Here is a 14742-nt window from a genome sequence, read left to right as displayed (position 1 = left end):
TTACATACCCCTGTTTGAGGACAGATTTTTACCCAAAATATTTAGTAACTGACGGAAACATAAGAAACTTTGTATAGCTCTTGCCTTGAGTATCACTGTTTAAAAAGTGTTTTCTTTCCCTACCATGCTGTTTGCCATTCAGTAAACATTGATGAAGCCCTTTCAATTATCAACAGGAATTTTGTTCCCCAAGATGAGGTTGTCTGGGTTCCACGACATTCCCAAGAGAAATCTGGAAATGTTGAAATCTGAAATGACAGAGAGATGAGAAAAAATAAGTAACAGGAAGGAGCCTAAAACATTCCAAATTTTCTGTGAACAGTGATAAATTAGTTGGATGCTGTGTTTGGTACCAAGCCTGAAATCCTCCTAATTTTGATAGTGGTGCTTTCTGCATGACACAGTGAGTCATAATATTTGACAAGTGTATATATTTTGGGGGAATTTTTAATGGATTTCTATGCATTTGTCAATTTTCCAAGTTGGCTGAGATAACTACTTTAAGAAGAATTATGATTTCCTGGAGTTGGAAGTTTACACCACTATTCTGACTTTTCTCAAAAGTCTGTTTTCCTTTATTTTTAAAAAAAAAAGCTCCTATGGATATTGTAGCAAAGTTATAGCTTAAGGCATCTCTCTCCAATGTATTCTGTTAACAAAAAAAGGCTATCTTTCAAAAGGATACTTGAAGGCTTTAGAACGTTGAGTTCCTGTCATGTCACCATCAAGTTAGAAATTCTCTGGGTTTCTTTTTTAAGGAACGCTTGTCATGTTTTATGCTCATAGAAATAAACAAAAAAGGCAAACTGAAGGAAGTTAGAAGCCAAGGTTGACCTGATGGGATATATCTATGCAGGGATAAAAAACCCGTGGCTTCCCTGGGTCAGCTGACTCAGGCTCACAGGGCTTGGTCTCTGGGGCTAAAAAATTGCTGGGTAGACACTCAGGCTTGGGATGGAGCTCGAGCTCTGGGACCCTGCGAGGATGGAGGGTCCCAGATACAGGCACCAAGTTTTATTTTTCCCCAGGGGTGCTCAACCCTTGCTCCGCCTCGAGGCCCTGCCCCTCTCCACCCCTTCCTCTGAGATCCAGCCCTCACTCCACCTTCTCCTCACCCCGCTCTAACCCCTCCCCTGAGGCTTTGCCTGCCCACCGCTCTCTGCTCTCCGCCCTCCCCCAAGTGCCTCCTCCAGCCGCCAAACAGCTATGGCTGGTGGGTGCTGAGCACCCACTATTTTTGGAGCATCCACGGAGTTGGCACCTATAGTCCCAGAGCTCAGGCTCAGCCTGAGCCTGCATGACAAAATGGAAATTTTTAGCCCTGTAGCCCAAGCCCTGTGAGCTTGAGTCTGCTGATTTGGGCCAGCTGCAGCCATGCTTCAGGTCTTTTAGCCCCATGTAGACATACCCTGGTTGATGTCAATGTCTCTTCTAGCTGTCTGAATTAGGTTGCAGGTTCTTTTAGGTTTTTTGAAGATAAAAGTAAACTTCCAATTGTGCCATCTCAAAAATGTTACTGAACGTCTTCAGCAATAGTTTCAGTCATGCAGGTTGTTACTGAATGTGCCAACTTGCTTTGGATGAAGAATGAGGTGCAAGAACAAACATCAAAAACCCAAACCAAGCAGAATATATGCTTTGATTTCCCTGGTGTGCCTAGTGATTCAAAGATGGAAAGTACTTCTTTTTCTTTGGCATATCACCCATTCCAAGCCAGATGCATTATTTGTATTTGTCCAAGTTATTTCAAGTTCAGTGCTATATAAGAGCTAGGTGCTGATTATCAAGCTGTCTAGAATGGCTAACGACCAGGAGTGCCCACCTCAGGGCAGACTGTCTAGAAGAAGGGCTCAAATACCAAATGTGTGTGTTCTGTAATTAGATTTCACCAACCAAGTAACAAGTGTGAACTCCTAAAGCACTGTAACAGTCTTACCATGGAGTCACAGACCATCCCCTTGGGCACTCTGATCTATCTTGCTACCAAGGTAAGCTTGCCTTTATGACAGATGGTCCTTTACACCAAAAATCACAATATTCAGGTTACTCGCAGTCCCAAAGGATCAGTCACTTATCCCTGGTCAATTAATTGTATCTCAAATCTCAAACCAAAGGCAAAGTTTGTAGTCAATCCTATAATGAACTAACTAAAGGTCTATGAACTAAGAAAAAGAAATAAGAGTTATATGGAAGGTTAAAGCAGATAAATATACACACACAAATGCGATACAGTCTTAGGTTCCAAAAGGTAATAGCAGTTAACTATGAAATCCAAGCTCCATATGTCCTTTAGGGCTAACCCAAGCCAAGAAGCTTGAGGATCCCTTGCTTGTGCTTAGAAATATTGCCCTCTCTGAATTCCAGGCAGCATAGCAATAACAATTCCTCCTTGCCAGGGATTTTTATTCCCTTCCGTTAGAGTTCAAAATGTGATGGGACGAGTTTTTGTGTTCATCCCCACTTCATAGGTGTGGGGAAAACAATCAGCAAATCTTTTGTCTACTGATGTTCCACATTGGCTTGTCTGGTGTCTATGGGCAATCTTTTCGGGGGGACAGGAGATAACACCTTTTGTGATGAACTAGTATTTCACACGTGGTAATGCTTTTCTCTTGACTGCATGGGTTACCAGTTTCATAGCAAACACTTTTATAGTTGCAGAGCAAATTCTTAAATATTTCCTTAAACATAGAATACAGATATTATAAGTGAGATTAATGCTTGCAGCAATTTACAAGCATTTCATAAAGTCTAAACACTAAGTTCTTAGACACCTTACATCTATTTTAACAAAGCAAATACACAGGTGTGTCTGACTGGTTTCCAACTATGCATTTGTCAGTGGTCAGTGAGGCCTATAGGCCTTAGCATAAGCTGGCACTTGGTCTGTCAGTGTCACAATAATAAGCTCTGAAAAATTATTGTTCCAGCAACATTATGGAGTGGACGGTGTGATGAGACTGCCTACAATGGCCTATCTGCAACAGGTCGAAGCAAATATCTCCAGTGGCCAGAGATGGGACACTAGATAGGGAGGGCTCCGAGTTACTGGAACCATTAGAATGGTGCCCCAACCAATGCCACCTTTCCCCTAGTCATGCCTCCCCTACCATCAGCTGGGAAAGAGGACAGTGTTGGAGCAGCTACAGTGGATCTGAACCACATGAGGGGAGATTCCACTCAGAGACATTTTTCCAGGGACTGGGTATGCTGGGATTGGGCCACTTTGCACAGGTGGAACAGCACACAGTGGGCCAAAGCCGGGCCCAGGGTTGGAGCCACAGCCCAGAAAATATTGACAATATTGCAGGCTGTTGTGTTAGATTTTGTTGTTTAATAGCTGTTGTATCTAATTAAGTATTTTATACCACCCTGTACTTGGAAGGCTTTATCAGAGGATGTCCAGAGAACATTTGTCTGGCATCACTTTACTGTTTGGTTGTTATTTTCAGAGGATCTGTGTGCGTGTGCACATGAGCATATGTATGTATTGTGCATGCCTATATCCTTAAAATTGTGCAGATGCAGTCTTCCACTATTACTGCAAAAGGGGCTTTGGGACTGGATTTTGTTTGAGGGTTTCCATACTAAGGATAATTGACCTGCCCATTCCCTTGAAGAAGTTTGTTTCAAAGGCAAAGGTTTATGCTCAGTCTCTGGCAGTATCTCAAGTCCTGAGGTACTGAAGTGTAACCTAATAATTTAGAGCTCAGAAGAAGGATGGTGTTTAAATAACCTATCTGGTTTTGAACACTCTGGAACTGTTCATTATTAAAAGTTACACAAATCCAGGGAAATGCACTGAATTCTACACACAGTACCTAGAACCAGCTGAGCAAGGCTTGCATATAAGAAACTTTTATAGAAAACATTATCTTGTAAGAGTACAATAGAGTTAGTGCTCTTCTTGTAAATAGTGGGGGTTGTATAATTATGTGCAGCCCTAAAGCTGTTTCCCATTACTGAAAAGCCATTTTTTGAATGATGTCAGATCATCTCCTAGGACAGTAAAGGATCAACTATGACTAGAATATTACTTGGTGTGAAAAGTTTAAGGACTCTGTTAATGTGCATATTGCAACTTGGGGTCAGGAACTGACCCTACAGTCCTTAGTCTGGCAAAACTCCAGCTGAAGTTGAGAGGGCTTGAGTATAAGGTCTTTTGAATCGGGACTCTGAGGTTTGTATGAGATAATCATTGCACCCAGTGTAGCCCAGTTGCTAAGGAATAGCTAAATGTAGCTAGAATTTAACTGTCCAGTATTGAGCGAGCCCACTCTTATTTAGTTTGTCCTGCCATCATAACAGGTACTGTCTTGGGGCTTCCTCTTGTACTGCTGGATCAACTCAGTTTAGTAAGACCTGTAGTCATAAGAGCTGGTGGGTTTATCATCCCTGGACAGCATGGTTAGAGCTATTTTAGCAAAGCCAATGAGCTGTGTTGGTAGCAGATGTGTTACAGCCTTGTTAATTTTCTTTGCCGCAGGTGAGCTCTGTGATGAGGTGATCAACCACTGTGTTCCTGAGCTAAATCCATGCAAACATGAGTCCAAATGTATCTCCCTTGACAAAGGATTCAGGTGAGTGTTTGTATATCCTTGTCTTCATGTGTTGGGCCAGCTTTGTCTACTGACTACAGTGCAGTCACGCTTGTGATGACTTTGACCTAATGAGCCAAACTGAAAAGTAGTATGTGTGAGGTGGTGTACTTTAACTTATATTTTCTTCCAGCTCCTCAGAATTTAAGTTATTTTATTCCAAGAATAATTAGTGCTCTTCCAAAGCAGAGTAAGTATTCTCAAATAAAATAAAGTGAAGGACAGCAGTCACCCTTTCAAAAAACCTGCCAGTTGCCCTAGATTCCTCAGGGGACACAGGTTTTCTAAGTATTCCCTGTAGTAAATACAGTGAAAATGGCAAATACTGAGGTAATAGCAAGGTTTTAAGGGTGGAAACTCTGCTTGCAGGTTGACATCAACATCACTTTTGCTATTCTCACATAGCAGGAGTCTTTTGTTCTCCCTTCTCCAAGGAGAGCAGGATTCACCACACTGAATGACCTCTATGGGAAGCATAGCACAGATTTCAACACATGATGATTAATTCTGGCAATTAATCATGTAGTAATTGTAAGGCTGCTGTTGTGATTGAAAAAGCGATCACACACTGTAGTGTAGCTAACAAAAATGACAGCTAAAATTGGCCATACCATATATTTTATTAATATCATGCTATTTAGGCACAGCCCTGACTAGATGGCAGAAATGAACAGAACATAAACAGATAAGTACCTATTTTCAACAAAGACTAAATATTCCTTTTCCCCTCCCTCACCTCCAAAATTTAGGAAAAACTATGGCTAACCCCTGAAAACTGGATGCCTGGATTAGATTTGCACTCCTTTCAATTTTAGGAACAGTAAGTCTTGTCTTTGGAATGTCGTTCCAGATGGATACGTACTGTATTTAGGAATGGGGAAATTGGAAAGGTCATCTGACTGCAGAGTGTGGTGAACTATTCATGCAGTCAGTGCACGCGAGTGTTTCCAGTACAGAAAATACACAGATTCATGCATTCATAGATTCTGTGTGTCCTTGGTATTGGAAATGCTAGTGTGCACTGATAGCATGCATAGTTCATCACACGCTTCAAACATATGACCTTCTTTCCAATGTATGTTGCCAGTGCAGAGGATACATGACAGTCTGCCCATCTTCAAAAAGCCCTCCCTTGCTTGAATGGATAAACATTGTCCAGCCAAACAACAAACAGTTTAGGAAACTGAAAATAAGTCTTCTCATTAGTAGAATGAGTTAGTATCATGTCGATAGGCAAAGGGATCTGTCTGACTCTCCCCAGAGACATGCAACTCCTATAACAAGGGTCAATTCAAGCATTAAAAAAGTCCCATTATAATTCTCCTCTGGCACTCAGTCAATTTTTTAAAAATCACATTTAAATCAAGAGGGGAAGGATGGTCTTCAGTGGTGAGCTGGAGCCGGTTCGCACCAGTTCGCTAGAACCGGTTGTTAAATTTAGAAGCCCTTTTAGAACCGGTTGTTCCACAAGGGACAACCGGTTCTAAAAGGGCTTCTAAATGTAACTGGCCAAAAGTGGCGCCTTAGGCGCTGACTCCACGGGTGCTCCAGCCCTGGAGCATCCAAGGGGAAAATTTGGTGGGTGCAGAGCACCCAGCAGCAGCTCCCCGCCCCACCCCCGGCCCCAGCTCACCTCCGCTCCACCTTCGCCTCCTCCCCTGAACGCGCCGCCCTGCTCTGTTTCTCCGTCCCTCCAGGCTTCCCGTGAATCAGCTGTTCGCGCGGGAAGCCGGGGCAGGCTGAGAAGCAAATGGCGGCCTCCCGCTCAGGCCCAGGGAGGCGGAGGTGAGCTCGGGCGGGGGGGGGGCCACGAGGAGGGCCGCTCGCACCGCAGCAGGTAACCCGGGGGCGGGGGAGGGGGACTGCGCAGGGGGAACCCAGATGCTCAGGGGTTAGACGGACCAGGGAGCAGCTCCCTGTACAGGGATCCCTCCCCCTGCAGCTTAAGAGCGATGGGTGCAGGAAACAGGCAGAGAGGGGAGTTTGCAGAGTTTCCTGCAACCGGGGGAGAAATCTAGAGGTGGGTCTGACCCGGCCTCAGACGCTGTGCAGGGGAAGAGAAAGTCCTGTTCTCCCCAGCCCATCCGGGACTAGTAGCTGAGCCCGGCACAGGGTAGGAGCCACCAGCAGGGTCTTCCCCAGTCCTGCCTCCTGATGCACAGTGATTTATCTCTGTGCCGGCTGCCCTGCACACCCGAAACAAACTGCTGGTGAGGGTTGCATGACTGCTTTTGTGGCTTCCCTTTGCTTCCCCATCAGAAAGTCATTTTGCTGCGGGGAAGCAAAGAAATCTGTGGGGGACATGAATTCTATGCATGCAAAGTGGCACAGAATTCCCCCATGAATACTGTGCTGTTAATAGGATAAGTCACACCAAAGGTTCAAAAACAGAGCTCAACTGGGGGAGTTATGGGAAAAAAAACCCATACTCTAACGTGAGAAAGAGTGAGGAGGTGGGGAGATTTCAAGAAAGCTTATAGGGAAGCTGAAGCAGCTTGCATGCCCAGCCAAAGCTGACAACATAGCCACCTTAGTCCCTTCCTGGTTGTTCTTTGATTTTGCCACTGGGATTGTGGGGGATTGGAAAGAAAATGGAGAGGCCACAGCGCAGGGCATTTGTCCAATCCAAACTGGAGCGGGGGAAGGAGGTATATATGCTGCAGTAGCAATCTTAGCTTCACTGTTATCAGTGTCTAACTTGGCATGTGTTGTGGGAAGGGGCTGTGTCCTGTGAAGCACCTAACATGCTTCTGCTTGCTAAAAAATAATAAATTAGGCTCATGAATTTCAGGACAGTTAAAGAGAGTCAGAGTGAAATTGTCAGGTAGCCACACTACAAACATATGTTCCTATAGCACTGAGTCTTTCAGACAGCTGAACCCACACTATTCTCCACTAACCAGATATCCCATGCAGGGTCACATGACTTGTTGACAGGTGAAGGACTTTGGGAAAGAGCCTCTCCCAACTCCTGAGGGCAAGGAAACTGTTAAATGATTTAGGACAGTTCTTGAAGTAACCTCCTCTGAAGGGTACAGTGATAGCTGCTGACTACTTGACATTGCTTCAGGCATCCTCATTCAGCTAATCCATTATTTGACTAATCCATTAGTTGCAGCATGTTACAAGGCAGAGGTAGCATGGTTCAGAGTTCCCTGACAGGTTCCAGAACTGAACATTCATAAATTAACTCAAAGTGCTCGGTGTCATTCGAGATTTGAGAGGATGAGACAGCCTTGGATGGAACCTGCTGCACCATTTCTGGGCATGCTCTCGGAACTATCCACCACGGAGGAATAATCCCACCCGTCATTAATCCCCAGCACTGAATGTAGATAACACACACCTTTTTCAGTTCACTCTTTTGCAGAGCAGTGATATTGTAGAAGTTGTAAGTTCTTTAGTGCAGGGATTGTTTCTTTATGATGTGTGCCACATGCAGTGGGGTCCTGACCCTCATCCAGGATCCTTAGGTACTGCTGTAAGAACAGTAGTAATGAAATAATAATGTAAAAACCTCCCAAACTGTATGTTTAGTTCCTCTATTTATTCAAAGACCAGGTACCTAACAGGCAGTGGTGAAGCAGGCTTCTCCCCCACTTTGCCTTACTAGTGGCCCCTCCATATCGGGGTGTGTGCCGTGTCTAGGGTTGAGAATAGTTTAGCTCCTTTGCCCAACCAGTCCTTGGCCTTTAGCCAGAATGACAGTTCTGGTTTTTAGTTTTATATGGACCCTCTGCCCCTTCAGAAATAGACTGAGACCACTTAGTGATTTCACATGCAGCAGCTTTCTGGTTATGAAAATGTTTGGTTGCTATTGTCCTGGGCCAAATTCAAACCAGCAACCTAGTGATGGAGAGCTCCTTATCCTTTTACCAGTCTATTCAGCAGTCCATGTCTCTGGCACATATTAGATATGCCTGTGGTCATGGCATGTATCTAATATGAAGTACTGCAGTGCAACATACAGAATGACACTGGCTCAAGCAGCAGCACCATCGCATACATTTGGCCACTTTTGTCCACCGTTTGACTTGTAGACAATAAACCCATTAACTCCAGGATGGACATAGTGCCGGTTCACTCAGGCAGGAAGTATGTATTTGGACTTACAAAAATTGATTAGTAATTAATATTAATGTTTACAGTGATCCATGTCTGAAAGCCTCTGAGTGCCTAAGAAAACACAGGTCTGAAGCCAAGTCAGAGCATAGTCTAATAAATCTCAGAGCAGGTGTAGGAGAACAAACCCCTTGTACCCATTCCCCAAACATAAGAGTAAGTAAAATGCCCCTTGCCAAACAAAAAGCTAGGCAGTGAAAACCCCATGAGTCTCACTGGGAAGATGTCCTGGTACTTGGTGAGGGAAGAGCATTCCAGAGCAGATATTTGTCAGCAGAGACAGCCCAAGTAAACTGTTCATAAGTAACTAAGTGACTTAGGAGCCTAAGTCCTGTTGACTTTGGTTCCTAGGTGCTCATGTCATTTTTGAAAATGGGACTTAGGTTCCAAGTCCTAAGTCGTTTTGGTGCTTTTGAAAATTTTACCCCTTGCCTCCAGGCTATTTCAGCCCCACTCATCAGCTGGTTCACTGGGATATCAGGCACCTGATGGTCCCTGGGGTATATTGGCCTTTTACTAAGGCTTGAGTACTAAAATTTACATGCCAGATTCTCTGCTATCTTTTACTTGTGTAATCGCTTTCACCTGTGCAAAGTGGTTGAAGGAAAGGGGTTATGAGTTTCCATTTCAGTCTGGAGAGGCATTGGAGAGTCAGACCCTAAGGTTTCTGAGTAGCAGCTGTGTTAGTCTGTATCCGCAAAAAGAAAAGGAGAACTTGTGGCACCTTAGAGACTAACAAATTTATTTGAGAAGTGAGCTGTAGCTCACGAAAGCTTATGCTCAAGTAAATTTGTCAGTCTCTAAGGTGCCACAAGTACTCCTTTTCTTTTTGCAGACACTAAGGGTATGTCTCCACTGCAACTGGGAATGAGCCTCCCAGCCGGGGTAGACAGACTCAGAGGGGCTCAAGCATTGCAGCTTGGGCTGGAGCTGGGCTCTTGAGCTCACCCAATCCCTAGGCTTGAGAGCCTGAGCTCCAGGCCAAGCTGCAATGTCCACATGGCTCCTTTTAGCATGCTAGCTCAAACCCCTCTAGCACGAGTCTGTCTGTCCAGGCTGGGAGGCTTGCTGCCAGCTGCAGTGGAGATATATTCTAAGAGGCAGGCAACGCAAACCATGGTGTCTCTAGTACTTGAGGCAAGAGGCTCCTAAGCACTCATGTTGCCATGTTCTGTGATAGTTCTGCCTTAGGAGCATGTTGCACTGAGGGGTACTGCTGCCTGCTTTGATCACAAACTTCTTTGAGGCAGCGTGCGAACAAGCCCTTCAAATACTCTGTCAGGATGGGTTAATCAGAAGTCCCCCACTTAATACAAAAGGGGGTTGTGAACTCACCCTGGTGCAGGCAGAGGGGTTTTGCTTATATTGTTAGTGAGGTGGGTTTGTGAGGGAGGGAGTGAGAGAGAGAGAAGGCAGAATACACACAAACTGAGAGAGGGAAGAAAAGAGCAAGAGACAGTATGACTCTGGAAAAAGCTGGAGAGTGAGCTTTTGAGTCTGGTGTTAGCTAAAGAGGCTTGGGGCTGTAAGCTAAGAAACTGCTCCTTTTGTTCTTGGTTCCTCTTGTGTTCAGAGAAGCAGGACTTTGTACATGACTTGTAAACAAACAACTGGAATGTTCCCAGGACCCTGAAATTTGACTAGCTGCTCAGGTTGAAAGGGGGCATCAAGTGCTTGGTGGGGTAGCTCCAAATTGGGGACGGCATCAAGTGCTTGGTGGGGTAGCTCCAGCCTAGAGGTGACAAAGTTTAAAAAAAAGCAACTGTAAAATAACAGAAATTTCAGAATGGAAAAGAAATCTATGCTTCTAAAGGGCATGGCCAAATCTCAGCTTAGGAAACAAACTGACATGTTTGTATGTGCTTTTGGCTGCACTGAGTTCTTTGCTGGTTTTTTTGTTTTGTTTTTTTTGACCTAGAATTGCAGGTGGCTTTCTTCACTTCTAGCCTCTAGATCTTTATTGTGCTGTGATTGTTAAAAGGCCAGCTTTCTGTATACCAGACCAAGAAATTAGCTAATGCAATGAAATGCCTTTAAAAAATAACTTCAGGGAAGACGCATGTTTTTCCACTCACTGTGGCTCTGTTAGAGCACAATATAAATATGCTTTATTATTTCTAAGCATGGAATTACCACCTGACAGCATAGAACACTGATTTAATGCAGCCCTGCAGAGAAAAGTGGTGGTTCCATCATTACCGTGATGGCCGTACACATCATAAAAGTGATACATGGCAGCTTTGAATAAGAAACTGCACATCATTCATTATTACATCATTTTATATTAGGACAACAGGGATCAATAAACAATGGGATTAAATGCTGCATTTCCCCCCACAAAGTCTTTAGATTTGTTTGCAAGTTATTTGTTTGCAGGAGTGACAGAAACCTTGCTGAAAAACTTTGCTCAGCTCTTACAGAGTTTGGGGAAGGAATGGTCTTGGGTTTTGTTTTATTATCTCCAACACTATGTTATTCATGCTGTTCCTATAGCCACCAAGACGTATTGCATGCCATTAGGACATCAAGAGGTGGAATGTCAACTAAAGAGTGCCTATGTTGGCCATTACCTGGACCCCTACCACACTGAGGGTGGAGAAGGAAATTGGTGGATCTGCACAGCATCAGATGTTTGAACTGCAACCACCCCATGCCCCGCCCATTTCTGGCCCCTGAGGCTGCCATAATTGCAGAATCTAAGTTATTAGATTCTGTTCTATTAGCTACTTTTTCAGTCACTCACATTGCTTTCTCAGATAAGATTATTTTGGTTTTAGACTAATGTGTGCCACCTTACTCAGCCGCAGCACAGTGCTAGGTGTGTTACAGATGGCTATAGAAGGCTAGATACTATGGGGCTGGCTGCTTTACCGATCACGTCGATGGATAAAATGTGCCATGAAAGAGTCAATATTATTAATACTTACAAATGCCTAAAAGAGAGAGAATCATCATATACAAGGGAGTCACAGGGTGCTCCACTCGCTGCTGGAGCGCCTCCTTCTGGATGTGTCTGGGGATTAGCACTGCCAGGCTGATGCCCCTTCCTGTGGTTGCACTCCGTCACTCTCGCTGTGTCTCACTGTCTCGGGACTCAACTGTTCCCACTTTGTGGCTTGGCCCTCTGGCCAGGTCACTGTTGTTTCCCTTTCCTCGGGCAGGGAGAGGGGTTGCGTTCTCAAAGTTTCTTGAGACCCACTGCCCCAGGCCATCTTCTCTTTCACTGTCCCTTAACAGCGGCACTGCCCAATGGCTGGTAGGGGAACCCAGGCCTGCCCTCTACACTGGGTTCCAGCCCAGGGACCCTACAACAAGCATTTGAGGGCTGCACAGTCTGGAATCATACTGCTGTATCCTTGGGCTACTTCCTACCTTGCCTTCTCTCACCCTGACAGTGACTGCCACCTCTCTTTCTGTAGCCCCTTCTACTCCCAGCTACTGGGCTTTATGTAGGCCCCTCCTGTTCCTGGCCAGCTGCACTTCCTCTTTAATTAACCCTTGTTACTCCCTGGCTCCTCCTCCAGGTGGCTCGCCTAGCCACCTTACCCCCTTCAGGACTTGTGTGGGGTGGACACCCCGTCACAAGTGGCCACTCCTGCAAAGTGTTGAGTGCCTACAACATATATTGTCTTCAGTGGGAACTGACGGTGCTTGGCACTGTGTCAGAGTGGGCCTATAATTCCCTGATGGGCGAACACCAAGTGATAATTAATCACATACACGTTCTCATTAAGGAACAAATCCTAAACCCAGCACCCAGTAATTGTCCAGGGAGTGGAGAAATCCTTCTTCTACCATTCCTTCCCATTCCTCCCGGCCTCGCCCTCCCCCCCCCACACACAGAGGATTATGGAGTTTCTCTGCAGAGGTTTCAGCCTAATATCTGAAGTTTAACATCTTATAATGCACTTGGCCCTTGACAGGAGTATCTGCATAGCAGTGGATCCTCAGGTGCCACCTCCCTTGCCTTGCTTATGCCCCAATCCTTCCTGCCCCTGCACATGTCCCCACAGAGCTCATGTGGGTCAGGGCTTTATGCTACATGGAATACATGCCCTACAGAATACATGCCCTACCTCTATCCATCCTTTTTACTGCCCATCCCCAGTGGAGCCGCACCCATTCCAAGGACCCTTGCAGCTAGGAGAGGAAGTTATATTTGCCCTTAAGAGTGTGAAAGCTGTGATCATAGCCACTCCAAGTGGGGTAATCCAGAATTCAGGGAGATACAGACCTATGTGCTGTAAAATACACATGCACATTGGGAGATAATTGGGGCTCCCCCTTTGTTTTGGTTTAAGTGATATGCTTATTATTTTCCAGCTGTGGAATAAAATCCAGCTGGGAGAAGTGAAATATGGTATATGGACTAAAATACCTTCAAGCCAGACTAAAATTTAGTGTCTACAGGCTCAGAAAGAGTCAGCTCAACTTTCCAAAAAGATCTACTCCTGGCCTGAGACCTTGGATGCCAAATTTCAGCCTAGAGCACATTTTTATGGTCAAGTTATAAACCTCTGAAAATAGGGTTTATAATGGAAATGCTGACACAACCTTAACACAACAAACTTAACAACTGTAATAAAAAAAATAATAATAAAAAAGCCGATGCTTGCAGTTTTGGTAGCATCCCATATCATTTCATCCTAGGAGCGAGTTGCCACCTTATGGCAGGAAAGTGGCATTGCATCAGTATTTCAGCAGGAGATGTGATTTGGAAACATTCAGTTGTTACTACTCCCATAGAAAGAAAAGGAGTACTTGTGGCACCTTAGAGACTAACCAGTTTATTTGAGCATGAGCTTTCGTGAGCTACAGCTCACTTCATCGGATGCATAGCATATCGTGGAAACTGCAGAAGACATTATATACACACAGAGACCATGAAACAAAACTTCCTCCCACCCCACTCTCCTGCTGGTAACAGCTTATCTAAAGTGATCATCAAGTAGGGCCATTTCCAGCACAAATCCAGGTTTTCTCACCCTTCCCCCCCCCCCCCCGCCACATACAAACTCACTCTCCTGCTGGTAATAGCCCATCCCTCTTTGAAACCTCTCTTTATAATGCGCATGATAATCAAGGTGGGTCATTTCCAGCACTAATCCAGGTTTTCTCACCCCCCCACACCCCCCTCCAAAAACCACACACACAAACTCACTCTCCTGCTGGCAATAGCTCATCCACACTGACCACTCTCCTTACAATGTGCACAGCAATCAAGGTGGGCCATTTCCAGCATAAATCCAAGTTTAACCAGAACGTCTTGGGGGCGGTTTGTAGGAAAAAAAACAAGGGGAGATAGGCTACCTTGCATAATGACTTAGCCACTCCCAGTCTCTATTCAAGCCCAAATTAATAGTATCCAATTTGCAAATGAATTCCAATTCAGCAGTTTCTCGCTGGAGTCTGGATTTGAAGTTTTTTTGCTTTAAGATAGCGACCCTCATGTCTGTGATTGCGTGACCAGAGAGATTGAAGTGTTCTCCGACTGGTTTATGAATATTATAATTCTTAACATCTGATTTGTGTCCATTTATTCTTTTACGTAGAGACTGTCCAGTTTGACCAATGTACATGGCAGAGGGGCATTGCTGGCACATGATGGCATATATCACATTGGTGGATGTGCAGGTGAACGAGCCTCTGATAGTGTGGCTGCTGACCGCTATTCCTACCAACATGCCTCCAGCTTTCACCCTGACCACACCACACGATCCATCGTCTACAGCCAAGCTCTGCGATACAACCGCATTTGCTCCAACCCCTCAGACAGAGACAAACACCTACAAGATCTCTATCAAGCATTCTTACCACTACAATACCCACCTGCGGAAGTGAAGAAACAGATTGATAGAGCCAGAAGAGTTCCCAGAAGTCACCTACTACAGGACAGGCCTAACAAAGAAAATAACAGAACGCCACTAGCCGTCACCTTCAGCCCCCAACTAAAACCCCTCCAACGCATTATTAAGGATCTACAACCTATCCTGAAGGATGACCCAACACTCTCACAAATCTT

The 14742-nt window shown here is 44.9% G+C and overlaps 1 protein-coding gene across 2 annotated transcripts in view; it reads left to right on the top strand.

Moving 5' to 3' along the window:
• Positions 1-14742, top strand: part of SLIT3 (slit guidance ligand 3) — a 798441-nt gene that overhangs the window by 738438 nt on the left and 45261 nt on the right. For both annotated transcript variants that reach the window (XM_037906776.2, XM_043553076.1), the window contains one exon: positions 4487-4580. In XM_037906776.2, the coding sequence (XP_037762704.1) occupies positions 4487-4580 (94 nt within the window). The remainder of the gene's footprint in view (positions 1-4486; positions 4581-14742) is intronic.

The sequence above is a fragment of the Chelonia mydas genome, chromosome 8 (genome assembly GCF_015237465.2).
Source record: "Chelonia mydas isolate rCheMyd1 chromosome 8, rCheMyd1.pri.v2, whole genome shotgun sequence".
NCBI lineage: Eukaryota > Metazoa > Chordata > Testudines > Cheloniidae > Chelonia > Chelonia mydas.
This window is presented reverse-complemented; position numbering and strand designations above follow the sequence as displayed.